The 24,881-nt window shown below is 36.1% G+C and overlaps 1 protein-coding gene across 1 annotated transcript in view; it reads right to left on the bottom strand.

Annotated features, from left to right (window-relative positions):
• LOC129260942 (DNA repair protein RAD50-like) overlaps nt 1-24,881 on the bottom strand; it is a 63,006-nt gene extending 38,125 nt beyond the window's left edge. The window contains exons 1-13 of the mRNA XM_064114233.1: nt 24,644-24,881; nt 22,398-22,481; nt 21,597-21,698; nt 20,180-20,242; nt 19,705-19,746; nt 15,496-15,569; nt 13,680-13,739; nt 12,932-12,977; nt 9,502-9,570; nt 8,636-8,725; nt 7,635-7,695; nt 5,595-5,672; nt 686-762 (exon numbers count right to left, since the gene is read on the bottom strand). Coding sequence (XP_063970303.1) covers nt 686-762; nt 5,595-5,672; nt 7,635-7,695; nt 8,636-8,725; nt 9,502-9,570; nt 12,932-12,977; nt 13,680-13,739; nt 15,496-15,569; nt 19,705-19,746; nt 20,180-20,242; nt 21,597-21,698; nt 22,398-22,481; nt 24,644-24,826 — 1,029 coding nt within the window. The 5' untranslated portion in view covers nt 24,827-24,881. The remainder of the gene's footprint in view (nt 1-685; nt 763-5,594; nt 5,673-7,634; nt 7,696-8,635; nt 8,726-9,501; nt 9,571-12,931; nt 12,978-13,679; nt 13,740-15,495; nt 15,570-19,704; nt 19,747-20,179; nt 20,243-21,596; nt 21,699-22,397; nt 22,482-24,643) is intronic.

The following is a 24,881-nucleotide window of genomic DNA, read 5'->3' as shown; positions in this document are numbered from 1 at the left end:
TTACTATGGGGGGGGGGGGAATATTTAAAAATGGTGACCTCATTTTGTGGTTAGGCTCAAGAACTATGGCTTATGGAGGCAGAATATTGATAACATATTACAAGTATTTTCACAGTGTATCATTATTTTTCAAATATATCTTTTTATATGTAAATGTGTTTTGATGACATTTAAAACTACATGTATTTATTTTTATTCATTTTAATATTTTTAATTATGGGAGAACCTTCAATGGGAACTAGTTTCCTTTTGGCTATCCCTGGCCAGCAGTCGATGGGTCTTTAAATTTCCTTGTATTAGTAATTTCTTGTATTCCTTTTGCCAGAAATAAAATACAATAAATAAACAAACAAATAAATAAATAAAAAACTTTAGAAGATACATGTAATTACTCACATCCCTTAATTGGCAACATAAAAATAATGAGAATTGCTGTTTCTGTATCTTCAAATTGCAACACTTCTAATTTTGAAGCACCAACTTCATCAACATCTTGCTACTAGAGTCAAAGTAATTTCATTACGATAAGCAGCAGTGAGAGTAAACTAAAGCTGTTGCCAATTTGATGTATAAAATCTGATCAAAGGCCTCAAATTCTTCATTATCCGAAATCTAAAAGCGAGTTTATAGCACTGTGCTGACAGTCATGACTGTAACGTAAGTTACATGGAGGAATGAGTATTACCTCTTGAAGTTGATGTTCTTTCTCAGTAATCTTACTCTTATGAGTGCTGTAGATCCTTCTTAATTCATCCAAAGAACCTAGCGAAAGAAAAGAGATGTTTACATTTATTTGTTGAATGTTTTTTTTTTCTGTTTTGGGTCCAAGTTAAATATTCATCCATCAACCTATCCATCTACGTACCAGGGAAAAAAATCCTTTTTTTTACAGGAGCCATTTTTCTTACTGGTTACAAATCTATGGGAGCCATTTTTCAATTTCCAAGAGCCATTTTTGAAATAAAAAAAGGAAACATATCATTTGTAATTATTATCATTTTAGACATGTTAAATTTGAAGTATTGTTTGTTGTATTTTAATGTGCCATCCGTACTATTTCTTTATTTCTTTTACCAACAAAAGTAATGATTGCAATAATGCCATTTAATTTAATGTGCCATCTCTACTATTTTTTTTTTACTAATAAAAGTAATGAATGATTTACTTAGATATATATTGCCATTTGTCTTTATTCAGTGCTATTGTAGAAAAATCTGATTATCAAATTTTTAATGTGGCTGTGTGAGTGATCCTGAAACTTTGAAAGAGATAAAGAGAGGTTACTATACAACTGTAAAATAATACATGAAAGGCTGGTATTCAATATGTTTTGTACAGTATCCAATAGAATAGAGTACACTTCTCATGGATTTTGATTAGTAAATAAACATAATTTGGTGTGCAGTTTCCTTAGGAACAAATGCTTAATGCTCATAATAAATGAGGAACGTGGTATGCCTCATAGCTGAATGCTTTTTCACGTGACTAGAGCCTGAAATGAACTGATCACCAAAGCTCACAACTACCCCTTTCTGATGTGGACCGGAGCGAGCAGCATACGCACGACAGGCCTGGCAGTAGACCACAAGCTTCAGTCTCTGTATTTTGATTGTACCGCTGAACTGCGTTGGCTCACTCACCAATACATAGACTGAAGACCTTGGAGGCCAACGTATTAGCAGTAACGTTAGATCTAATATTCGGAAACCCGATTTTTTTCGATCGTTTTTTGTACATAAAATGTCACATTATGAAAAAGAAATTACATCCATATTTACAAAAAAATGTATAAAATTCAGAAGTATCGTACCTTAGACCGCAATTACCTTTCGATCCTTTCGTTGGTCAACATAAGTTGCCATCTTGGATGACGTCATCATCCTTACAGACGTATTTACCAGTCGCTATATATCGCGATTTGTGCCGCTGCTTTGCGCTTGTAATCTACGTGTGTGCGTTCGGAACTTGTCGCTCGCATTGATTCGCCAGGATATCGAAAATTCTAATCGGAAAGCCTTGATAAAAGCACACCTCATTGAACGTAGAGGGCAGAAACACACGGCTGCCATTTTTTCATCTACCGTACGTACCGTACTAGTGCGCTCACTGCGCTGAGCTTTGTGAATGGTACATTACGTGCACGTTATAACCCACGCACGAAGGGAAGACAGCAGATATGTATGGCCGAGCTAGTTACTGTACACAAGATCACGGGAGCGATTTTTTTTTCCCGATCGCTCTCTCTATTGGGTTTGCAAGTGCAATTTCAAAGCTTACGAGAGCGAAATCGCTCAGCGCTCCCGTGTATTTTTTTCGTTGGTACGTACAGTATCTATCTATCAATCTATCTATCTATATATCTATCTATCTACCTAGCTAGCTAGCTAGCTAGCAATAATTTATGGAAAGTTTCGTAAATGTATGTGATTTTCAACTGACTTCTTTGCTGTAAGCCAATCAAATGAGAGTATTTGCAGTTGCCATGGCAACATTCATTGAAAATCACAGACTATTTGTTTAGTGACTACTCTTTTGTTACATAAGAGTCTGCCAGTCAAGAACATCGAGCTGAGAGGTCGATGAAGTGAAAACAAAATCAGTGGCCTGTAACACACAGCTCAGCAATCATCGTAGAACTTTTGTGATTGATTGCATTAATAATAATAATATATAGCATTTATGAGGCGCCGATTATCTAGTTGCCTATTCCATGGCTCCAGCTGCTAAAGGCGCTTGGTGCATTCAAGGAATTAATCCTGCCAGGTACCCATTCACCTCACCTGGGTTGAGTGCAACACAATGTGGGTAAATTTCTTGCTGAAGGAAAACACCCCATGGTTGGGATTCAAACCTATGTCTCTCTGATTGAAAGACGAGAGTTGTAACCACTAGACCAGGAAGCGAAATTATTTTTCCCACCGCAGTTCTGGAAGCCAGTATGAATATTCATGACTTACGTCTACGGAATAGGAGTTAGCATGCGCGTGGACTTGATCTTTACAAAATAGTGGTCGTTCCCGTTGCCATGAATAAATCAGCACCTTCAAATTGCCGGTACCCTTATTGCCTTAGATCTATATCTAGATCCAATTCTTAAACACTTATCAAATTGCCATTAATGACAGGAAAAATGCTAGACTAGGCTATGGCTAGCCTAGGCTAGCGCATTAACTTTATCTCAAATCTGGACCTGTCTAAAAATACCTGCGGCTGACTAATGCTATGGTTAACTTTGAATTGGTTAATTCCAAACTTAATGTGTACTTACATTAGACAAATGAGCTTGGTTGCCTTGGTTTAATAGGTCTAGTCCATATACAAAACTAGATCTAGTAACACAGTTGCCGATTTTGAGCAAGGGAAACTAAAAACTTAATAATTGGTAAAGACAATACAGATCGATCTATTATATTTTGTTGATCAAGACGGGGATCAAAATCGAGTTTACTCTGCGATTGCAATAGTATGCAGAGCCATGCGTTAAACATAGACAGTTTAGGTGCATGTTCTGCTCACTGTACCTGAATACGTTCCATATGCTGATACAGTGTAGATCAGAGTCTATCAAGGTCTAGAGACTAGACTAGATCGAAGATAAATTTATTGAGATCTGGACTAGTTCTGTATACGGACTAGACCTATAAAAGGCTTCTAAGCAAATTATTCTAACCTAATTAAACGTAAAGTTCGGAATTAACCAGTTCGAAGTGAACCATGGCATTAGTCAGCCGCAGGCATTAGACAGGTCCAGATTTGAGATAAAGTTAATGCTGTAGCCTAAGCTAGCCCTAGGGCCTGGCCTAGCATTTTGTCTAGTCATTAATGGCAGTTTGATAAGTGTTTAAGAATTGGATCTAGATATAGATCTAAGCCTATAAGGCCTATGTAACTAACACAGTGAGCCAGACTGGTTTGGGTGATTCCTGAGAGGTCGATGAAGTGAAAACAAAATCAGTGGCCTGTAACACACAGCTCAGCAATCATCGTAGAACTTTTGTGATTGATTGCATTAATAATAATAATATATAGCATTTATGAGGCGCCGATTATCTAGTTGCCTATTCCATGGCTCCAGCTGCTAAAGGCGCTTGGTGCATTCAAGGAATTAATCCTGCCAGGTACCCATTCACCTCACCTGGGTTGAGTGCAACACAATGTGGGTAAATTTCTTGCTGAAGGAAAACACCCCATGGTTGGGATTCAAACCTATGTCTCTCTGATTGAAAGACGAGAGTTGTAACCACTAGACCAGGAAGCGAAATTATTTTTCCCACCGCAGTTCTGGAAGCCAGTATGAATATTCATGACTTACGTCTACGGAATAGGAGTTAGCATGCGCGTGGACTTGATCTTTACAAAATAGTGGTCGTTCCCGTTGCCATGAATAAATCAGCACCTTCAAATTGCCGGTACCCTTATTGCCTTAGATCTATATCTAGATCCAATTCTTAAACACTTATCAAATTGCCATTAATGACAGGAAAAATGCTAGACTAGGCTATGGCTAGCCTAGGCTAGCGCATTAACTTTATCTCAAATCTGGACCTGTCTAAAAATACCTGCGGCTGACTAATGCTATGGTTAACTTTGAATTGGTTAATTCCAAACTTAATGTGTACTTACATTAGACAAATGAGCTTGGTTGCCTTGGTTTAATAGGTCTAGTCCATATACAAAACTAGATCTAGTAACACAGTTGCCGATTTTGAGCAAGGGAAACTAAAAACTTAATAATTGGTAAAGACAATACAGATCGATCTATTATATTTTGTTGATCAAGACGGGGATCAAAATCGAGTTTACTCTGCGATTGCAATAGTATGCAGAGCCATGCGTTAAACATAGACAGTTTAGGTGCATGTTCTGCTCACTGTACCTGAATACGTTCCATATGCTGATACAGTGTAGATCAGAGTCTATCAAGGTCTAGAGACTAGACTAGATCGAAGATAAATTTATTGAGATCTGGACTAGTTCTGTATACGGACTAGACCTATAAAAGGCTTCTAAGCAAATTATTCTAACCTAATTAAACGTAAAGTTCGGAATTAACCAGTTCGAAGTGAACCATGGCATTAGTCAGCCGCAGGCATTAGACAGGTCCAGATTTGAGATAAAGTTAATGCTGTAGCCTAAGCTAGCCCTAGGGCCTGGCCTAGCATTTTGTCTAGTCATTAATGGCAGTTTGATAAGTGTTTAAGAATTGGATCTAGATATAGATCTAAGCCTATAAGGCCTATGTAACTAATGTAAGGGTACCTGTAATATCAGGGTGCTGATTCATTCGTGGCAACGTGAACGCTAAGGATGACCACTGCACTGACAATTAATTTTGTAAAGATCAAGTCCACGTGCATGCGTACTCTTATTCCAAAAACGCAAGTCATGAATATTCATATTGGCTTCCGGAGCTGCGGTGGGAAAAATAATTTCGCAGGGCAACCAGGACGCCCCCATTTTGACTACAAGGTGCAATTAATCTTGAAAATCGCGCATTCAATGAATCGCTAAACTCTGTGCTGTGGAACCCAGTTCTCATCGTGACTTCATGGTTAATAAGTCAAAACAACAGAAGTACATATTTCCATGGTTACCTTGGAAGATGTTTTCAAGACGCCCTTCTACATTCCTCATGCTCTTTATCAGCTGGTCTCTCTCTCCTTGGTACTTGGCTGGTGACACAAAGAAAGTGAAAAAAAATCAAGGGAAAAAATTATGATTAGCCACCCTAAAACTAACAGTAAGTCCCCCTAAATGAATTTTTAGATTTTCATTGAGTTTGAATAAGCACATCCTAAGCTTTAAAATGATATATAACTTGTCAAAATTGATCAACAATAACCTCCGCAAGTACTGGATTGACATCAACTTTACAAAAGAAAACTTGAAACTTCCAAGCAGTCTGCAAAAACAGTCAAGAAAAGCTTGTGGCAAAGAAACTCTTATATTCTGTTTTTTTAACAACTTTACAATTTTAAATTTCGACAGCATAAAGAAGAAGAGTTATTCTTTTAATAAATAAGCTAATTTGTCATTTTTTGCTCTTTGAAGACCAAGCTACTCTTTTTCTGCTTTTTACAGAGAACCTTTCCTGGCGACTTATTGTTGTTTTGGGGTGGCTGTTCACAATTCATATCAGTGAACTCCATAATAATAATAATAATAATCTTGTTACTGAAAGATGCTTTATACCAAAGCACCAATCTATTCAATTTTCCAATTGCGAAATATTGATATGGATGGTATAAAAAAATATAACACCTAGACTTTGAAAAAGAAAAAAACAAGGGCATACTTTTCTTTGTTTTGTGCATCTGTAAACCATTTTCCATAAATCTTTACAAAATTTTTCCAAAGCATATTTTCAATATGTTTCAACATTAAAACCAATATTGAATCATGATCTAAATTAGCTGTGATCAAATATATATTCATTTTACATCTGCATACCATTTCAAAATACAAAATTCAGCCAAAATTATTTTTAATATATTTCAAATTTAACACCAATAATAAATCATAATCTAAATTAGCTTTGAACAAATATCCAGAAATATTTTCAACGACAAAATACTTGGTTACAATACTCACATGAATGAAATTAATGTTATTCCGTTTCATTCACTGATGAACAACACCTCAGCCACTAAATTTTAAAATCTTCAGTGTAAGGTCACTTTTCAAAAGGGACCAGTCCTTTTCTACAGCGCGAAATGGGAAATATTAATACTCAGTTACCACTGTCACGATTTGCGCCACGATTCAAATGGTAGGTCTTAATCGTGAAGTAATCGTAGTGATCATATCAGATCATATATGTTCCTATTAGATCAGTTAAGGCAATTTTTAACGGTTCAAATGATTTTCGTGCTCAATTATGAAAGGCCAATCATGGTGTTCGTAAAGGATTGCACAACAATGGGAACAAGGCATTAACAGATCACATAAAATACCCAATGACAGTGATAGGGGCATTGAGGCCGATCAATAGCGCATTCTTGGCCATGGAAAAGCCATACATTTTATGCAATCAGAACTCCCTTTTTCATTGACTGATCAAAGCGGCACGATGAAGACAAAAAAACTTCTCATTTTATGAGCGGGCTTTCTCTGCCGCAGCACCTTCTCTTTGGAATAATTTACCGTAAAGTGTAATAAATATCAACGTTCAAGTATACACTGGGCCCTGTCTTACAAAGAGTTACGACTGATCCGATCAACCTCAACTATATGGAAATCCATCAATGCCATAATTCTTTCTACAGGAAATTTGCACAATGTACTTTGTGAGAACAAAGATAAGCACACTGAATTGTCAAGAAAAGGATGAATTTATAAATATACATCGTATCAAGAAAATATTTTGAATAAACATGCATTTCAGTTGATGACGTTGCTAGCTTTCCATAGTTGTGGTTGATGGGATCAATAACGATTTTTTGTAAAACGGGGCCCTGAAGTCAATATCTTTTGGATAACATCAGTTCTTCGTACAAAGACACTCATTCAAACTCTGTTATTCTTTCTATTTTCTTAAGCGCCTCAGAATAGAATATTTATAGGTATGGGCATTACATGTATGTAAACGCCTATTATTATTATTATTATTAATTTTATTATCATCATTCTCTTACCAACTTCATTAGCCAGCTTAGTAATCTGATGGGACTTTCTGACCAGGTCATCATATTGTTCCTACAAAGAGAGACAAGAATATATTTATAATATATTGGATGGCTCAGAATGGGATATCAAATATATTGCATGCATCAGTAGGAATATTGCACAAGCTGAAGATGAGCGAAGTATTCATGCTGATGAATGTTATATATCTGATATACCATAAAAGAAATCTAATATTATTACCATACATACAACCACTTTCCATGACAACAGCAATGCATTTAGTTTAAAGTAACAAAAAATTGAAATAGAAATCATTTCAATCCTTGATTGATGCGACCTACATGTAACTCTTTATGACATCATATAGCGTCATTGCGTGTTGCACTGTAGAGCTTGGCATATGGCACATTGGCATAGGGGTAATGGCCTTGCAGAGTTGAACATTGTAATATTGCACTCATTTTTCTTGATAAGGGTAATGTATAATAAATTAGACAGCAACATTGCATGACAACAAGCAAATATCCAGAAAGATAAAACAAATGTTATTGTCTCAAAGTAGTGTATTGACTGACTGGCCTTGAGGCGAACATCAAATATATTGCCCATAACAGAGTCATATTGACCCACGTCTTTAGATGAAGAAATTATGGGTTTTTTAAGGGCAATATATTTGATGTTCCCAAAAAAGATGAGCCAGTCAATATCGTTATTTCAAACCAATCAGACATCGAGGACAAAAATCATCTATTGTGTCATATTTAAATAAGGAGCTCTGAGTTTTGCCATTGTTATGTTATCGTAAGGGCAGGTGGCAGGGAACGCATGCCCATTGTAGTCTTATCTTCATTAACATTATGAAATATTGTTGCTGTGTAGACCGATATGACGCTTATCTCTTTCTACTGGCTGTCAGATGCCCGGATAAGAGACCGATAAAAATGCAAAGTATGTACCCCACTCATCACCAACATTCATGCATACTAGGGGAATGATAAGAAAACAGTACCTCGACGGGTCTCAGCTGACCGTTGATTTTAGTGACCGATTCTTCAGCTGCTGCTAATCTTGCCTTCTTGTCATCCAAGTCTCTGGATAACTTTATGTAAAAAATATATGAACAAAAATCCATAAATAAAAATTATTATACATGTATAATCTTATCATGTTTATTTAATGGTGTATGATACCAAGTATCAAAGCGCAGTTGAGTATATGCACATAGTAACTGCGCTATATAAATGGACATATCATTATTACTATTATTATGGTGTTTGATAGATCACTTTGTAAAGTTTTGTCTTCTCAAAGTATTAGCTCTTGTAGTAGGCTAGGATAAATGCAATGTATTTCAATATAAATCACATGGAGAATTATTATAATGTGCTTTTTTATCATCAATATTATCACTATTAAACTAGGAATTAGATGGGCCAATATGACAATGGTGCCCTTACTTTCCGCACTCAGTTCAGCTATTCATATTTCTATGTTCAGCATTTTAAAAACTTAGTCATAACAAATGTTTAACATCTCTTTACCCTTTTTTCACTTATATTAGTGTCATCTGCATGTGCAGTAAACACCAAGAGAAACTAAAATCACTGGCAGAATCAATTGTTCGGAAACCAATTTGAAAAAAAAAAAGCTGTGACCTTTGACCTCTCAATGTGAACAATTTTTTACACCATGCTGTACACTAAACTAGTGCATAAAAAAAAAAATCTCAGCAAATGATAGGTGCAATATTCTCTCCAAACAATCACATTCCCCAACGGTGAGATTTATTGAATTTAATTTTAATGTAATTGTTATTCAAATTCAATTTCATCATCATTCTAAAAAAAGAAGAGCAAACTTAAATTGCTGACTAACCTGTTTTGCTTTTTCCCTCCAGTCTTTAAGATGTCTCGTCTCTGCGATGTACTCCCGAATTTGACTATTCTGAATAAAATGTATGAAAACAGAGTGGCTAGTATACATACAAATCCAAAGCAAGAGCAATTAATCAATTGAAAATTAAAAGGAAGACAATGCAACAGTTTCATATTAATGGAACGAATAAGAGGACTACAAATTGTTACTGATAAGTGACAAATCATTTTAATATGACAAATAAAGTAAAATATCGGCAATTGAAACATAAAAACTGATTGATGAATAAAAAAAATATGAATAAGTATTGCAAATAAATAACAAGTGGAACGCCTCTGGCAGTCTCGCCTGCATTACGCAATGCGATATAGCAGCAGTGCTTCCTTTAAAAATAGCTAATGAATATTATTCACAGAAGAAAACACAAATATGATAATAAAATATTATGCCCATTGACCCAAAATGACCTCTGACCATGATCATGTGACCTAAGACATGTGCAAAACAATCATTCATACTTGATTATCCTTATGTCGATGTTGCATGATCTACAGTGCGTATAAAAAAACCGGGACAGTTTTGAAAAGTCTATAAAAAAATTGTTTCAAATTATTTTATCTATATTTTGATGTTAATAGATGCTCATAGAGCTTATCTTTGAAATGCCATTTAAAAAAATTAATTTTGTTCATGCTTGAGCGAACACAGGACGTTTTTGTCGGGGGTTCAAAAAGAGGCTTGCGCCCAAATGGCAGAAATTAGAAAATTGATGATTAGACTTTTGGTTTATCAGCAGACTTCCTCTTAATCGTTTCATTATCTGAGCCATAATTTTCGAATTATGCTGTCAAATTTCACTTACAAATTTATTTATTTACCTGAATTATTTTGTTTTTCATTTAAACTTCTTTCACCTTTGAATTTTCCTTCATAAGTAAGAAAAGAAGACTTTTAGTCAACCCAAGTAAGAAGGTTTGCATTATTAATTGGGAAAATTTGAAATTATTCAAATCCTTTTATTATGTGAAACAAATTATGTTATGGTACCTATAAAAGACATGAATCCTTCACCAAGTTTAATTATGTGCTTGACAAGACAAACAAGAAAGGATTCACGTCTTTCAATGGCAATGGTGTATTGAGTCAATTTTGAAGGAGCAAGATATGGCAGATCGGGTAAATGTATTAAAAAGTTGTGAAGCGAGCAAGCAAAAATTTCTACTTTTTTTATTAAAATATCAAATTTTGTGATTTTGACATAATATTTAGAAAATGATATCATATTTCACTTTCTATGTTTTCTGTTATTTTCCTTTCCACTTTTGTTTTCTTGGTCATGATTTTTTTTTATTGGGGGGGGGGGGAGCGCCCCGAGCCCCCATCCATCAGTATGCCACTGTTCAAAGGCACCATAACCTTTGTAGCACACGATGAAAGGATTTGAAGAAAAAAAACACGCTCTCCCATACTTCGGTTAAAAAAAAATGTTCTTGCATAAAGAGGGAATATTCAAAGCTAAAAGAGAACATATTAAAAAGGAACAACAGAACTATTTAAGCAAATAAGTAGATTTGGAAATGAATTTTGACCGCATAATTCGAAAATTATGGGAAAGATAATGAAAAGGTTAAGAGGAAGTCTGTTGATTAGCAAGAAGTCCGACCATCATATTTATCATTTTATGCCATTTTGGCGCAAGCCTCCTTTTTAACCTCAGACAAAAACATTCCGCGTTTGCTCAAGCATGAACAAAACTAAATTATTTTAATGGCATTTGAAGGATAAGACTTTAGAGCACCTATTGACACCAAAATATAGAGATCATAATTTGAAACAAAAAATTTATAGACTTCAAATCTGTCCCGTTTTTTTGATATGCACTGTAGATCCATAAACTTCCTTAGTTATGATGCCAATTCAACACATACTCTCAACACGGCCAGAGTTCATTGACCTTTAAATTACCTTTGATCTTGGCCATGTTCCTGAAATGCATACAGGGTATTCAGGGATACACTGCTGCTCTTATGTCAAAGTTTCATGAACTAGATCCATAGACTTTAAAGTTATGACAATTCCACAAATACCCCCAGCATTACCAAAGTTTGTTGACCCTAAGTGACCTTTGACCTTGGTCATGTGACCTGAAACTCGCATATAAATATTCAGGGATACATGGTTGCTCTTATGTTATGATGACAATTCCTCAAATAACCCTAACATGGCCAAAGTTCATTGACCCTCAGTGACCTTTGACCTTGGTCATGTGACCTGAAACTCGCACATTATATTCAAGGATATATGGTTGCTCTTATGTCCAAGTTTCATGAACTAGATCCATAAACTTTTAGAGTTATGATGACAATTCCTCAAATAACCCTAACATGGTCAAAGTTCATTGACCATAAGTGACCTTTGACCTTAATCATGTGACCTGAAACTCAGGCAGGATATTCAGTGATACACTATTACCCTTATGTCTACGTTTTATGAACTAGGTCCATATACTTTGAAGTTATGACAACATTTCAAAAACTAAACCTTGGTTAAGATTTTGATAGTGATTCCCCCAACATGGTCTAAGTTCATTGACCCTAAATGACCTTTGACCTTGGTCATGTGACCCAAAACTCAGGCAGGATGTTTAGTAATACTTCATTACCCTTATGTCCAAGTTTCATAAACTAGGTCCATATACTTTCTATGTTATGATGACATTTCAAAAACTTAACCTTGGTTAAGATTTCAATGTTGACGACGCCGCTGTCAGAAAAGCGACGCCTATACATGAAGTCTCGCTCTGCTATGCAGGCGAGACAAAAATGATAAAAAAAGAGAACATTCTGCTTTTTAATTTGGGAGTAGAGACATTTTGATATGTATTTTACGAAAATCAACAGGGGTTATCTCTGGGATGAAGGAATCTTTGAGTGCATGCCACATGCTATTCTACACGACTAGTGTTTCAACATTACTCAAAACAGTGAGAATATTTTGAAGTGGCTGCAAATTTGTGGCAAGATGATGATTGAAATGGTGACACAACAACTGCTCCTGCAAGAGTTGCTCCAGGATGTAGGGTTAGGGTTGAAATAGGGTTTTATGTTAGGTTTAGGGTAGAGAAAACTATTAGACCCAGGGTTGTAGTTGGTCATTTGATTAGTGTGTGGAATTTAGAGTGGACCAATTATCACCATTTATCACCAGAGCAAATGTTATGGAACTGATTGATTCACATACATGTATGATTGATATATATATTTGAGGTGCATGCATGGGGAAAGATAAACCATATGGACAGGAGACAAAGACAGAAAGAGAGAGAAAGAGATCAAGAGACAGAGACAAAGTCATTTTGTTTTAACTCAGAGACAAAGAGCAGAGACAATAGACAGAAAGAGTGAATGTTAAAGAATGCAATGCTTATTACCTGCTCTGTTCTCAACTTCCTAATTGTTTCAAGAGCTTTGATGTACCTGGGGATGAAATGAACCAGAAAATCAACAGTCTAATCGGAGGTTAATAGGGCCACAGAAGGCCGACATGTACAACTTGAAATTTGATAAGCACAAGAACTTTAACATTTTCAAAGAGCATGCTAAAAGCGAAACGGTAATTTCACCTATTCATTGAATGTACAGGTGTACATGTACCTTGAAACAACAACACAAGGGGTTTTGCTATCTCTTCGTTTAACTTCTTTGACAACATTAAAATTGAGGTTTGACTTCTTTCATCAATTCAGACAAATTACCAAGAATTGCTTCCAACAATAAAGGACAGATAACTCTCCTAAAACTTATGAGTAATCAGCGGTTAATAGGGCCATAGTAGGCCTATATTTACAACTTGAAATTTGATAAGCACAAGAATTTTAACATTTTCAAAGTGCATGCTAAGCTAATTTCACCTATTCATCGTATGTACAGATGTACCTTGAAATAACAACAGAAGGGATTTTGCTATCTCTTCGTTTAACTTCTTTGACAACATTAAAATTGTGTACTAAAAGCAAAAGAGGAGGTTTTACTATCATGTGGTTTAATTTCTTTCATCAATTCAGACAGATTACCAGGAATTGCTTCCCCCAATAAAGGAAAGATTACTCTCCTAAAACTTATGGGGTTTGAAAAAGATTATTTGGGGCTAAAATACAATAACAATTTACAAAAATTTACCTGGTAGCAGCAAAAATCTCATCAAACTTCCCTTTCAGACTCTTCCCATCACTGAGAGGCCTGAGAAAAAAAAAACAGTATTAATCAAGTTTCAATATTTCAACAAAGAATGCCTTACTTCTATATATATCACAACTATATCTATCAACAAAAGCCTGTACTGTATTTCAAATTTCTTATTTGGATATGGCTACCATGACGTCATGGCTTCACTAAAAGTAAAAATGATCATCTGGTTTAATAACAAAAAATTTAAAAATAACAAAAAAAGGGATTTTCCCGAAGTTGAAGAAACAATATCTTGTTCTTGTTCATAGATTAAAGGTCTCCGATAAGTGTACTAATAGCTGTAATAGGGTCATGATGTAGGGACAGTGATTTTCCGTTTCAAAAAATTGCCTTTTCCGTTTCAGAAAATCTCAAATTCCGTTTCAGCATGTCAGAAAACGGAAATTCCGTTTCCCCATAGACTTTGTACACACGGAAAAGTGACAATTCCGTTTACACATTTACATGCACTGGTCAAAATTTGTATCTGCTAATGTACCAACAACACAATAAAATCCGTTCTAATCGGATCTATGCGGGTGAATAAAATATTTTAACACACCCATTTTGCATGCATACATCCTCACCTTTCATATTATTAGCATTATTTCACGGTGAAATGATATTTCATCGATAATTTTGGGGGTTTTTGGACATCGTTATCATCAGTCAACGTCTTTTCCCAATCCGCCATTTTGGATTTTAAGACCACGACATCGTGCTGTTACATCTTCAAATGTAGAGGGCAGCAACACACAACTGTGTACATGTAGTTGAACGATACATGTGTGCATGTGAAGCCCAACCCGGCCGGCCGCGCCGGGTATACGGGTACGGTGCGGGGTACAATCGAGTGTGCCGATGTCGAGTGCAGTCACGATGTGTGAATTGTCATGATAGTAGCGAAGTGAGATCGTGTTTTCTGGGGTTTTTTGGCCATTTAATATTCTCATTTTGTTGTGAATTTGGAGTAATTTCTGTTGCTATTCTGTGTATTTTGAGGGAAAATACGTTTTCCGTGATTTTCCGTTTGAAATGCCATTTTCCGTTTCAAAAGGCCCTTTCCGTGAATTCCGTCCATTTTCCGCGATCGCGGATAATCACTGTCCCTAATGATGATACTGGCAAAGGGACTTTCGGTTTCAATACAAATGCAATGAATTGAACTCCAAGTGCAAAACAAATAACTTTGCAGCCAATAAAATACAAGAAACTTTAATATGATGCTTGCAGCCATGTACATGTACATGTATAGTTCTTCGAAGCAGAAATCATTTAATTTGCAATGACGTGGAATCATCAAAATCGCTGTTTTTTCATATGAATAAGAATCAACAACCATTATTACCAATCTCATCTTTTCTGATACAAAAAACTTCAAAAAAGAAAAATCAAACACTGAAAGAAATCATTTTTTTTGTTAAATTGAGAAATGAAGAGAGAGTTGTTTATGTGACAGATTGTTCTCTTCGAAGGTCAGAAAAGGCGCAGGCTCTGAAAACTTTGCCCCCTCCCCCAAAAAAGTGAAATGGGTACCTGGTAGGATGTGAACGTCAATGTGATTAGATTGGCATGTGTGCACCGATAAACGGTTGCCTGGCCAGGATACTCCCAAGGGAGTGGAGACGGTGCACTTTATGTGTGGAACAGTGATGGATCCCATGACCGGAATAATAATAATCACGATGCAATGTAAAGCGTTTAGCAACCACCGTATGAAGCGCTATATAAATGTACCTATTATTATTATTATTAAAGTAAATCTTACCAGTTGGCTTCCTCTTGATGACAAAAGATGACATTACTCAGGACTGGTTTGGAGACACCAAGACTCTCCACCATCTACACAAAGAGGAGGGAAAATATGATCATGAAGAATTAAAACATAATAATTTGGAGAAGTGAGGAAAGCAAGAAAAAAAACAAAAAATGTGCTAATGACTGGTTCTAATGACTAGTCCTATTCAGCAGTCATGGTTTTGCGATAACAATGGTTTATCAAAGGACAAGAATCCACATACTTATTGTTATGTAGTATATGTAGTTCACTTCCCGTTATCCTTTCACTTGTTTACAAACTCCCCCAACACCATCTTGGAATCCCCAAACCCCATTAACATTTAACTCCTAAACCCTGACCATAAAAGACCAACCCTCAGTGATGTCAGCTAACTTTAAGGAACAAAGGTTCTAAGAAAAAGTATGACTCACAATACCAGCCCCAGTCACTGAACAGAGAATCACCACACCCCTTATACCAGAGAAAGTTTGATAGACAGTTACCTGTAGACCAATCAGAGCAAGTTCAGATCACTCACTCTTTTTAAATTGTTACACCCCAAAAACTAATGATATAAATTAGACTTCTTGATTATTAGATATACACCATACAGACAAGACCCACACTCATCCAGATAGACTGACTGACATCAAGACTTAAACAGAATCTTAATCTTTTATGTCTCCTGTTTTATCCGAATCTTCAATATTTTCATGTAATTTGAATTGTAACTGTAGCTGATTATTGATTAAAAAATACCATGATTTTGCACTGCATATAACTTTCTCCAGAGTAGTCAGGTCCAGATTTGAGAAAAGTAGACTGCCTTAGGCAAATCGTGTTAATGCTGAATTGAGAAGTGTTTTAGCATAATTCGCGGGCGCTGAGTCCAAATTTGCTGTTTGCCAACCTTGATTTTGATGTTAAAATCCTCAAATTGGCAAAAACAATATGGCCGCCATTCTACACCAATTTTTACTCTATTCTGACCCCCAAAACTTGTAACAAAAATGTTTGTCAACGATTTTTGGTACTATCTGATCTCAGGAATAACATACTAAAAATCCACCGAAATCCGGATCCGGGAAAGTAGTTATTTTTAAGATGGCGTCTAAGATGGCCGCCATCAACTGAAAATTAAAATAACCGGCATTTTTTTCTACCCTAGACACCTTTCTTTGGTGCATACATGTATTCAATGGTGTAGGGGATGAAAGGAAAGAGTGAACATAAGCACTCCAGGGTACCTGAAAATCAAAGATTTCGTAAAAAATGGCTGCCATGGCCCAAAAATTCACAATGAATCTATTATCTATTTTAGTGTCTTTTATTTTGGTTTTATTCATTGGTGATTTTCAAGGGTCAAGAAGTAAACCGGTACAAGTTACAAGGACAGTCGACGGTCCACTATGTCCAAAAATCCAAGATGGCTTTCAAAATTGGAGTCTAAAATAGCTGTTGTTATCTAAAAACCCTAAAACCCGACATAGTTTGTTTAATATCTGCCTTGGGGATATGATGTTGGTGTCTAACTAATCATTTAATGGGTCAAGAAATACGTTGGGACAAGTAACAAAGATAGTCTATGGTCCTCCATGTCCAAAAATCCAAGATGGTTTGCAAAAATGGAGTATAAAATGTTTGTCGTTAATTACAAACCGACATAGTTTGTTTAATAATCGCCTGGAGAATATGATCTTTTAGTATAAAGCATGGTTTATAGGGTCTAGTATTAAATTGGGACAAGTTACAAGGCCAGTTAGTGGTTCCAGTATGTCCAAAAATCCATAATGGCTTCAAAAATGGAGTCTATATAGGCCGTTCTTACCGAAAAACTGACATAGTTTGTTTAACATCAGCCTGGGGTATATGATTTTGGGGTTTAACCCATGGTTTAAAGGGTCAAGTAATATATTAGGACAAGTTACATGGACAGCCAGAGGTCCAGCATGTCCAGGAATTCAAAAAGGCTTCCAAAATTGGAGTTTAAAATGGCTATTGTTACCTAAAAACTGACATAGTTTGATTAATATCCGCCTGGGGTGTATGATTATGTTGTCTAAACCTTCGTTTAAATGGTCAAGTAATATATTAGGATAAGTTAAAAGGACAATCAATGGTCCCATATGTCTAAAAATCCAAGATGGCTTCCAATTAAGGAGTCTAAAATGGCTGAGCTATACTTAACAATTGACATAATCTATTTAGAATCCATCTGAGATATATGATTTTGGTGTCTACACTACGGTTTCAAGGGTTAAATAATACTTTTTGATTAGTTACAATGGCATGAAGCTGCCTATTTTACCTATTATTTAAAGATTGCTTTCAAAATGAGTCTAAAAAGACATCCATCACCTAAACATAGTCATAATTAGGTGAACAAAATCTACACTTTTGTGGTTTGAAGGCTGAAATAATAAATCGGGACAAATAAAAAGGATGGTCAGTTTTTCTTTTTGTCATAAAAAGTCCAAAGCGACTTCTAAAATTGCGTAAAAATGAATTATGTCCCCTAATCTTGAAACCATAGAATGGTCCTAAGCACATAAATGACATGTCTTGAAATACTTATCAGTGAATTATGGAATTTTTTAGGCGAAGTGTACCTTAGTTTTAAAGGTTTGTGTTTCGGATGTTTGCTTATTGTTGCACCACCATCTAATGATATTATGTCACCAATTCTTGTAAAACGTATTGTCATGAGTCTTAAAAACAGAGACACCAAAATAGTGGCACTAGATGGGATATGAAGTATTGTCATTTTTGTATTAATGGTGGCCAATCCGAATTTTTGGAGCGTTCTTCAATTTTTTTACAAAATGACGGTGTATCCATGTAATTCGTTTTCTCCTATATTATTTGAACTTTGAAACCATGAGGAAGACACAAAAATGTTTCTAGGTAGATAGTATATGCACTCAGTGCAGCCAGATTTTTAAGAAATAACTATTTTTAGGCCATCATAATTTTTTTTTTCAAAACTGCACCACTGATAAACCTTGAAATTTGTCCAATGTAATTTTTTCCCTTTGGAACCATGATTTTTTTATAAGTTTTATATTATTCTCGGTAGACCCCAAAGGTATTTCTACCAGGTGTATATATTATGAATTTGGACCATTTCAAAGATACAATGTCCAGACGTCCATTATAGACGTCAGTTTGGAAGGTTATCTTGGATTCGCTGACGCACTCACTATCTTCTAAACCTGTCCTCATTCATTATTTGCCTTGAAAGCTTTTTGGTGGTTTTGATTTTGAGGATTTACTTTATTTTTGGAGTTGATGGTACAACGGCTGCCGTTGTGGACGTCATGCTGGATTTTCATGTAACCTTGACGACCTTTTTTTAATTATATTACCTGTCTCAATAGATTATTTTAATCCTAACATGCCTAAGTTTCATGAAAAAGACATCTATACCCTAGAAGTTATGACATTTCAAAAACTTAACCCCGGTTAAGATTTGATGTTGATTTCGCCGCCGCCATGGTCATCGCCGCCGTCGGAAAAGCGACGTCCATGTCATGCTTCTGCTGTGCAGACAAGGAAAAAATGGCGTTAAAGATATCACAATGTGAATATGCCAGCGTCGCCCAAAAATTATTAAACATTTTGCCATATTATTTATCAATCAGCAGCTGTGAATCATGGCAGCCATCTTGGAATTAAAGATGGCTGACGAATCAATCGATCGGATACATTATGTTTGCAACCCTGGGTATCAAAAATAACGCATAGATCCCAATTTCTGAAATACAATAACCCATAAAAATCGTTTAATATGGGAAATTGCTTTAAAAAAAACCGCCATTTTGTTTTTTGCCGATTTGAGGATGAAAACGTCGGAATCACGTTTGGCAAACAACATTTTTGGATTCAGCACCCCTGTATTACCTTAAAAACGATTTATAAATCAGCATTAACACAAAATACCTAAAGCACTTTTTCTGAGCACATTTTTTAAAATCTGGACCTGACTAAGAGTTACTTCATTACGCTTCCTGACTAATTATAACTCAAGATCCCATACACAACACTATCTTATTAATACACATAATGCTTGGGAATTAGAATAATTGCACACACCTCTTTACCAATCAAACATTTAACTGTTCAAAGGGTACCTTGTGCATGTAATATTTTTTTTTTTACTATTGCCCTTGTTGATGTACATTATTTGTATCTTATTACCTCTCTATCTATTTCCGCACATCTTGAGCTGATGCTGTTTTTCTGCAGATATAAAAGAATGGATACAAAAGAAATGCACATTGGTTTACGTACAAGCCTTGTCACTTTATGATGTCTAATAAAAGTTTCACTCTTATTACCAATTTATAACAGACAGTGTTTGACAGTCATTCTATTTGTTTACACATGCACATTTATAATTATAATAATTAAAACATATATACCAAGGTCTATTATCAGTCAATCACATTAAACAATATAATTAGCTTTAAACTGTTATTACAATTTTTTTTAACAGACTGCAGATTTGCAATATTACAACAAAAGTGTATATTTCAACATATGTCATACATGTGTAGGAGTTTTTCAGCAAGAACAATATTAATCACTGTCCACACAATTTAGTTTCCTAACAAATTCTGTTAGATGCTTCTATCATACATATTTCATAACAATAATTCCATCTCTGACTCACCTGCCCAAAGTTGTCTACCCTCAGAATTGTTCCTTCCAAAGACTTGAACTCAATTTTCTTAACCTACAAAAAGAAAACAAATTATAGCAAATCAGTAACTACATTTGCCACTCTCCAGTTTAGTAAATGGGTACCCAGTAGAAAGGAATTCCTTGAATGCTCTATTAGCTGAGCTTTACAGGTATATTACCAAGGTCATATCCCCAGGAAACCCACATGCAACTCGAACACAAGAAACGCGTAAGCAATTTTGATGCAGGTACCTCGCAATGCCGTACGTTGCAAGTTACTAAGGGCTTGGTCCCACTGCACTTTACGGATGAAGAGAGGATGTAAGAAGGAAAAGATTCTTGTCATCCGTTGGAAAACGTTATGTGTCCATTGTGTACTCTATGCATAAGTGTTTCATATGCTCAATATCCATTGAGCATCCGTCCACTGTGATTTCATTGTTCGCCCATTAGTCCATTGTGTGGAGCGGACGAAAACGAATGGAGCCACCCCGAAATTTTGCTTGTCCGCTGTATCCGTTATGAATACGTTTACGGTTTTGTGTCTGTCGGCCAGTGGGACCAGGCCTTAAAATGAATCAACTTCTACTTTCCCATGCATCATCCATGCAGGTCACGCAATACACGGAGCAGACAGAAATTAGAGCCAAAGCAGAGATAGATATAGAGTGCACCTTGGAATAGAAATATTTATATCCTACATGAATTGTATTCTGTATGCTGATTGGTTTAATTAGCATCATGTGACCAAACATATTCTCAATATTTTGCGATGTTGAAAATGAAACACCCACTGAAGAAAACCTACTATTCCGTGACGTAAATGACACAGATCATGCAAACTCTCGGGTGCATCGGTCAGCGAGATGACTCTACCGGGCCAGTCCCATGAAGGGACGGCACAGGCATCCTCAGTTGTAGGCCTACTGGCAAAATGACTATTTAAATAGTAATGCCAGTACAACCTCGGACATATAATTCCCGCTACACTTAGTCAAAGCCTGGTATATTTGTATACTAGATCAATGTCACTATACGAATGCCTCATCATCCTCACTAGCGTTCTCTGACAGATTTAATGTGTTTCTTTTGTTTGGTTTTGTTGTTCTGGGGGGTGTTAGAGTCGCACTGACATATAAATGTCTAGTTCCGCGCGGTATAAAAGGCATGACAGTATTGGTCAGATCATGCCAAGAGGACACGCACTACTGCGTATTGATCAATAAGATTGCGCGTTACATATCATGTACGCGTCGACATCTAAGTGCGACTCTAGGTCATACTTAAATCTTTGTGAAACACTCCCCAGGACTATAAGAAATGACTCTACATCAGGGTAAACGACACATTAACACAATCACATCCCAACAGTACCCATGCACTACTACATCATAAATGGTACTGACCTTTTGAGTAGCAACCAGACTTCTGGTAACGACGACGTCCTTCCCTGCCTTGTCCTTGAAACGCAACTTGACCTGGGCTTTGACCTCTGTTTCATGAGCAACCTGATCATGTGACACAGAAGACAAATAAAAAAAAAATAATAATTTGAAAGATTTATTTCATGAAAAACCCCCCTCAAATGTATTATTATCGAATACAATTTTGAATCTTCTACATCATGAAAGATTTCACTTAAACACGATTTAAAAACATTCAACAAATGGCCTAATAGAGGGTGTAATGTTAGCTTGATTCATTTGGTGTATCATTGTACTTTCTTTTGTTACTGTCACTGCCAGATGTACACGATAGCTTCTAAATCTCCAAATGTCAACATGTACTGAACAGTGTCTTTTTTTAAATAATTTGCAGTTTCTCTTAAATGCTATTTATCCCACATGGAGTATGAATACAACAAAAAACACAAATTCCAAATGCAAGATATGGTTCTGATTCTGAAAAACAGACTCTTTACCTTCCACTTTTACATCACTACACACTCTAAATTGGCAAAGCCATGAAAAACAACAAAATTATGATTCATAAAATATCCTTAAAAACAGAAGCTTTTCGACATGCACTCATCGGACTTAAATTGTGTTTGTTGTAGCTAATTTGAATCTTTTGATAACACTATCAATAATTTTCATTCATGCAGTACATGATTCAATTTTTTTCATGATGTTAATGAATAGAAATATCAGCGAATGTGGCCAATATGAGGATCAACAGCATATTGTGACCTTATGAAAGTACTTTACCTTGGGGTCATGAATGAACAAGGCTCCCTTGCTCCCTGGAGGAAAGTCTCCTGAACAGATGTACTTCAGGCATTCAATGATTGTCTGTCAAGATGGATAAGAAATTAAGTGAGAAAAATAGCAAAATAACAATATCGTTGGGGGAAAAGAGCGGACAATCTAGCATTTTTGTGGTAAATTGGATATATAGCTCTTTACTCAAAGGGAGATGAGGAAACATTTTTACTGTGCTGTTGATGTGTCAAGACTACAAGTCAACTGAGATGAGGGGTCTTGAGAGTGACTTTGTGTTAAGTGCAGGTGTGAATGCAGTTGGAAAACACTCCATCCATCGGAAAGGACGCAAATGTCGTTCCCGTGTGTAGGAGAGTCACAACCTATGCACGTTAAAACCAATACACTATTCGTCAAAGAGTAGTGTGTTCACCCAGTGTATTGCATCTGCCGGTCCCGGCAAAATTCAGGTCAAGTACCCATTGCGTTTTTGCACAGAGGGCCCTGCATCGTATAGATCCAGATCCAGGAATGTATGGTTTTACACCTAAAGCCCTACGCACACTAATCGATCCAATGAGATGCGATAAAAAAGAATTGCATACTACATTAAATGTGAAGGTTCCAAGAAGTAACATTTTTTTATTTGAACTTCGGCATTATGTTAGGAATAATATACCGGTAATCATACTTCGGATTTGCGGCAAGCTCTGTGGTCAGAATAAAGTCCAAATAGGCTTCGAGTCACAGCCGATGATGATGTAATTACGATTTGAAAATTTGCTTTCATTACAGGGAGGCTCAAATTAAACAGAATTTTAATTTCAGTAGTCCTATCACTATTCTGAACTCTGATGGCTAAGATTTTATTGGTTGAAGTGTTCATCTCAAATGTGATTCCAATTTCTTTGAAATTCAGATGGCACTGGGCTTTAAAGGTCAAGACCACTCCAGGAAAATGCTGACTTGAATAAATGGAGAAAAATCAAACTAGCACAGTGCTGAAAATTTCATCAAAATCGGATATAAAATAAGTTATGACATTTCAAAGTTCGCTTGTTTTTCACAAAACAGTGATATGCACAACTAGGTGAGTCAGTCAATGATGTCCATCACTCACTATTTCCTTTGTTTTTTATTATTTGAATTATACAATATTTAATTTTTTATAAATTTGACAATAAGGACTAACTTGACTGAACCTTATAGTATTAAACAATGCAAATTCCATATGTTCAGGGAGGAATTAATCGTTGTATCACTTGACAATGTGGAGAAAATTAGAATATTTCATATAATAAAATACAAAAGAAATAGTGAGTGGATGACGTCATAGTCTCATTTGCATACCAGCCAGGATATGCATAGTTCTATAACTGTTTTGTTAAATTAAGCGAAACTTTAAATTGCCATAACTTTCTTATTTTACATCCAATTTTGATGAAATTTTCAGTGTTATGCTTGTTGGATTTTTCTTTCTTTATTCAAATCAACTTTTTGTTGGGGTGGACTTGTCCTTTAAACACCTCCTGGCAAGGTTTGTTTGGGAGGACTAATGTGTGGCCTTCACAGGAGATGCATACATTTCACAAACAACAAAAAGAACGTCTCGGGATGCAGGAGTTAAATGGCAATTAATTAGAATTGAAACTTGTTTGGAACTTTCAGTTCCAATCCTAAGCACAAGTTTTTTTGCACATTTTTTGCTGCATAATAAGCGACTGTTTGACTATTTTGTCCATTGCCAATTGGAATTGCAAAGTTTGGGCACCTAGGCCTAGTTCTAGTCACAACTGCACTGTTACCACTGTCTCTAAAATTGGATACCAAAATTCCTTACAAAAGTCTCTGATATTGGAGATAATCTCCAACATTGGAGATAGTCTCCAATATTGGCCGTGCGCCTCTACTGGTTAGTCAGTTACTGTCACGTTAGACCTACTAAAAGTACTAGTACTCTTTCCTTCAATGGAGATAATCTATTATATAATAATATTTGACATGATTTTATTTAAGTTTCGCGGATGTTGTGCCTTAAAAATTTCCTGTGCACGACGCCCAAGTTGGGACCTTGAGAAGTTGAGTGACTCAGCTGACAAAAGACAGCTCTGACTCTGACTCTGAGCTCTTTCCACGTCCACTGTCTGTTGTTTACAATTACATGTCCTGCAAAAAAATCCAAAGGCAAAGCCAAGCCAAGGCCATGCCATGAACTTGATGAAGGCAGCCAAGTCAAGATTAAGAATACCTACCGTTTTCCCTGCTCCATTTTGACCCACTATGAGGGTTAATGGATGGAAGAACTGGATGACTTGTCGGTCACCATCATCTTGGCCAAAACTTCTGATCCCTTGAATGCTCAATTTCTCAACTGACGACATTTTAAAAGATCTAACGTAGGAACTGACTGTAGTCTGTACATTCAAAATGTACATGCACACGCGAGGATTTTACATTACCCGCGAGGCCGAGGCTAGCGCGGGATGAGCC

Source organism: Lytechinus pictus, unplaced genomic scaffold (assembly GCF_037042905.1).
Source record: "Lytechinus pictus isolate F3 Inbred unplaced genomic scaffold, Lp3.0 scaffold_19, whole genome shotgun sequence".
NCBI classification, from domain to species: Eukaryota; Metazoa; Echinodermata; class Echinoidea; order Temnopleuroida; family Toxopneustidae; genus Lytechinus; species Lytechinus pictus.
This window is presented reverse-complemented; position numbering and strand designations above follow the sequence as displayed.